The following is a 3,651-nucleotide window of genomic DNA, read 5'->3' on the forward strand; positions in this document are numbered from 1 at the left end:
CGTACTGTGTGAAGAATCACAATCTGTAATGGATGAAACTGCCAGAAAGGGAGAAAACACTGTTTCATGTTGCAGTTCTGATTGCATACAATTATGAACTAGATATGCTCCGAGAATTTATAAACTTCCGTACTTTAAATTACATAGCAGAACAATGAAAACAAGTGGTAATAGTTGTGACTTGATAACAAACTTAAGGGGAACCATTTCATGTAGATGCTAAATACGTGTGGCAAGCAATTGGTAAGTAATTTTATTAGATATTTTCTTATACACTTCTGAAAAGATAAACTTGTCTGAGAAACTTTGTGTTTCAACTATTACAAACACATAGCCAAAAGAGGCCATATTGTTTCATCAATTTCTAAGACCCCCCACTGAATTCCTTTTAAAATTAATAGTATAATGAGCTCCGATGTTCCATATCTAAGTGAAAACATAGGGCTGACTTTCGAAAAGGAAGGCAAGCATATCTTCTGTTTTAACATCCAGCCAGAACTCAGGAGAGAACAGGTAACCCTTTAAAACAATTATCAAGCTAATTCATGCTGAGATGTCAAATAAAAAGCTATACAAGTACTTCCTCACTTAGAGAAAATCTGTTGCACTGAGATTATTACAATAAATACCATATAAATCAGAGCAATTGGCCATTATTTTGAAGAGTATTCTGATGATATACAAATGAGGTAACAGGATTTGGGTTTTCTTTTCTGTTTTAAAAAGAATTAAAGAGGGGAAAAAAAATCCTGACAACAGATTATAACACGCAGCATGACTGAACTCAAGCACATAAACAATTCCAAAGGAGGTATGCTGTTTCAATCTAATTTTAATTAGCAAACATACTGTAAAATCATGGCAAACATGGCAAAGTCTGGGTAATATAACAAAAAGACCCTGAGAAACATTATAAATCTGGTAAGAACACTGATTATTTTGATTTGGGAAATCTCCCTTAAACCACTCAATTCATTTTGGTCACCGGGGTTGTGCATCCTGTGGTTTTTATCTGAACCCATCACACGCCATTTAATGAATGCATCTAAATCAAAGACAGCATCGCAAGAACGTCTGGAAAGCAACAGGTTAAGGAGCATCCTCCTAGCTGCCAATCAGACATCACTGGGTGATCGTGCTCTCTGAGACAGGTTAGAAGGAATACAGCCACAACAGATGAGCCAAAGTGCTTTCTGTATCTCCTGGTTTCTAAAAGCATATATGACAGGATTGATGATGGAATTGTAGGTAGCTGGCAGGAGAGTGGCATAGGTGTATATAGAAGGATAGGTGTAATCTGCTATTAAAGAATAGAGCGTAAAAGGCATCCAGCAAGCAGCAAAAGTCCCCAAAATAATGGCCAAAGTCGACACTCCTTTTCGGGTGGTCACATAGTGGGAAGTGGCCAGGAAATGGTGTTGCAAGGCGATCTGATGGGCATGGCGCATCACGATTTTACAGATTTGAATGTAGAGCTGCAGCATGAGGGCAAACATAAGCAAGAAAGAGACCGAAAGGACAGCTGCATTATTTTTAGTGAGTGGTCTGATAACACTGCAGGTGGATTCATCTCTGAGGCAGTTCCAGCCCATTACAGGCAGCAGTCCAACACAGACAGATGCTCCCCAGAGCAATATAAGCATGACATAGGTAAAAGTGACAGTCCTCTCCGAATTGTAAGTCAAAGCGTAATATAGGGAGAGGTAACGATCAACAGTAATAGCCAGCAAGCTGCCGACAGATGCTGAGAAAGAGGCAACAATCAGTCCAACCGTAACCAGTTTCGTAGCTTCTGATTGCAGAAGGTATGCAAAAACAAAATTGATGATCAATCCAATGCCCGCTAAGAGATCTGCCAGCGCCAGGCTGCCTATCAGGAGGAACATGGGGGCGCGAAGACTGGGATTATGGAAAATGATAAGAACCACAATGGCATTTTCGCAGGAGATAAGGGTCCCTGAAGTACACAAGACAATGTCCCAGGGGTTTACCAAAAGCTCTGGCTCTGGGTCTACGACTGGAACCAGGGAGGAGCCTGCGGCTGAGGCATTCTCGGTAGAGCTGGCTTCTACATGATCCTGAGGCAGCCAGCTCAAATTAACCTTCAGATCTTCATTCATTTTAACCCCTGTCTTCTTCAACGGAAAGACATTTTTTTTAATGTTCAGACACAGCACTGGATACAGCACCCCCAGAGCATGCAACGCCCTAGACGGCAACACCACTCCAGTGTGCAGGCAGGCACTTGTTACATAAATGTGACAATTAAAAAGCCCACAACCAAAAAACCAAAAAAACCCCACCATAAAAACAGAAACGGGGGGAAATATTTAAAACTGCCCGAGATTATCTGCCAAGGGACCGACGCTGAGTGATCCTAACGGCAATTCCCTTCACCTGCATAGGGAAGAAGACACAGGCACGGGAGGGAGCCCACAAAACAGCTAAGACACATACACCCCCCACCCCCAAGCGCTGCAATTTGGGGTGGGGGCCGGCTGTGGGGCGGTGTAAACCCCGTTATTCAGTAGCCACGATTTCAAAGTGGGATTATTTTTAGTCACGGAGGGAGCGGCCACGTTGGGGCGGGGAGGGGGGGAATATCCTTCACCGACCCTCTGTGAGGAAACCCCGCCCGGGCTGGAGGGATGAAGGGAGGGCGGAGGGGGGCAATATCCTCTGAGAACTTACAAAACTCAACGCGGACACCACACACACACACACACACACACACACACATCCACCCCCCGCACACCCCGGCGGCGGTCACCTGGGTTTTCCCCCGGCGGTTTCGGAGGAAGGAAGGAAGGGAGGAAGGAAGGAAGGAGGAGGAGGAACAGAGAGGGTCGCCGTGGTCCCTTCAAGGCGGGCAGCGGTACCGGCCGCCCTCACGGCGCGGCGCGGGGCCGAGGGAGCAGCGCAGGTGCGCGCGCCCCCTGCGCGCGCGCGCGCGCGCGCCTGCGCAGGTGCCTCCCGCCGCGAGCGCGCGGGGCGTAGTGGGGGGAGGGGCGGGGAGGAGCGGAGGGGCGGGGGGCGTCCGCGAAAGCCCCGCGCGCGAAAGCCCCTGAGGTAGCGGCGCGATCGCCCTGAGGGGGTCGTTCCCCTCGCCCCACCAAGGCGGCTTTTCGCGGGGTGGGTGAAGGCGGGGATGGGACCGTCCGTGGGTTTGAGGTGCTGAAGTGGGTGATGGGGGTTTGGGGGAGGTCCGGGCAGAGCGGGTGAGAAAAGCGTAAATGAAAATGCCGGGGTCTGTGCTGTTGCTGGGGGTTAACAGCAGCCGTGCGCCGCGGTGAGGAGGTGGTCGCAGGCTAAAAGCCTTTGAGCAATGTGATGTTGCACCCAGAAAGACCCTCGCTTGGTCTTACGGCGGTCTGCGGGCCTTTTGCTTGCAGCAGAACCTCCTAAAAATGAGTTAAGTCAAAATTATCTGTACTATGAGGGTGGTGGAGCGCTGGGACCAGTTACCCGGAGATGTTGTGGGGTCTCCAGCCTTGGAGATACTCAAAACCTGATGACATGATGCTGAGTGATCTACTCTAACTGACCCTCCCTGGAGCAGCGGGGTTGGACCAGACCATCTCCAGAGTCAACTTAAAGCTTCAATTGTTTTGTGGTTCTGTGGTGCGTAACCATATGAAAATGAAAATATAG

General features: G+C 48.3%; 1 protein-coding gene across 1 annotated transcript; it reads right to left on the reverse strand.

Annotated features, from left to right (window-relative positions):
• Positions 1 to 1,115: 1,115 nt before the first annotated feature.
• On the reverse strand, positions 1,116 to 2,120 carry GPR12 (G protein-coupled receptor 12). Its single transcript, XM_009950350.1, has one exon. The coding sequence runs from the start codon at positions 2,118 to 2,120 to the stop codon at positions 1,116 to 1,118; it is 1,005 nt and encodes a 334-aa protein (XP_009948652.1).
• Between the last annotated feature and the right edge of the window lie 1,531 nt (positions 2,121 to 3,651).

The sequence above is a fragment of the Leptosomus discolor genome, chromosome 1, assembly GCF_034619465.1.
Source record: "Leptosomus discolor isolate bLepDis1 chromosome 1, bLepDis1.hap2, whole genome shotgun sequence".
NCBI lineage: Eukaryota > Metazoa > Chordata > Aves > Leptosomiformes > Leptosomidae > Leptosomus > Leptosomus discolor.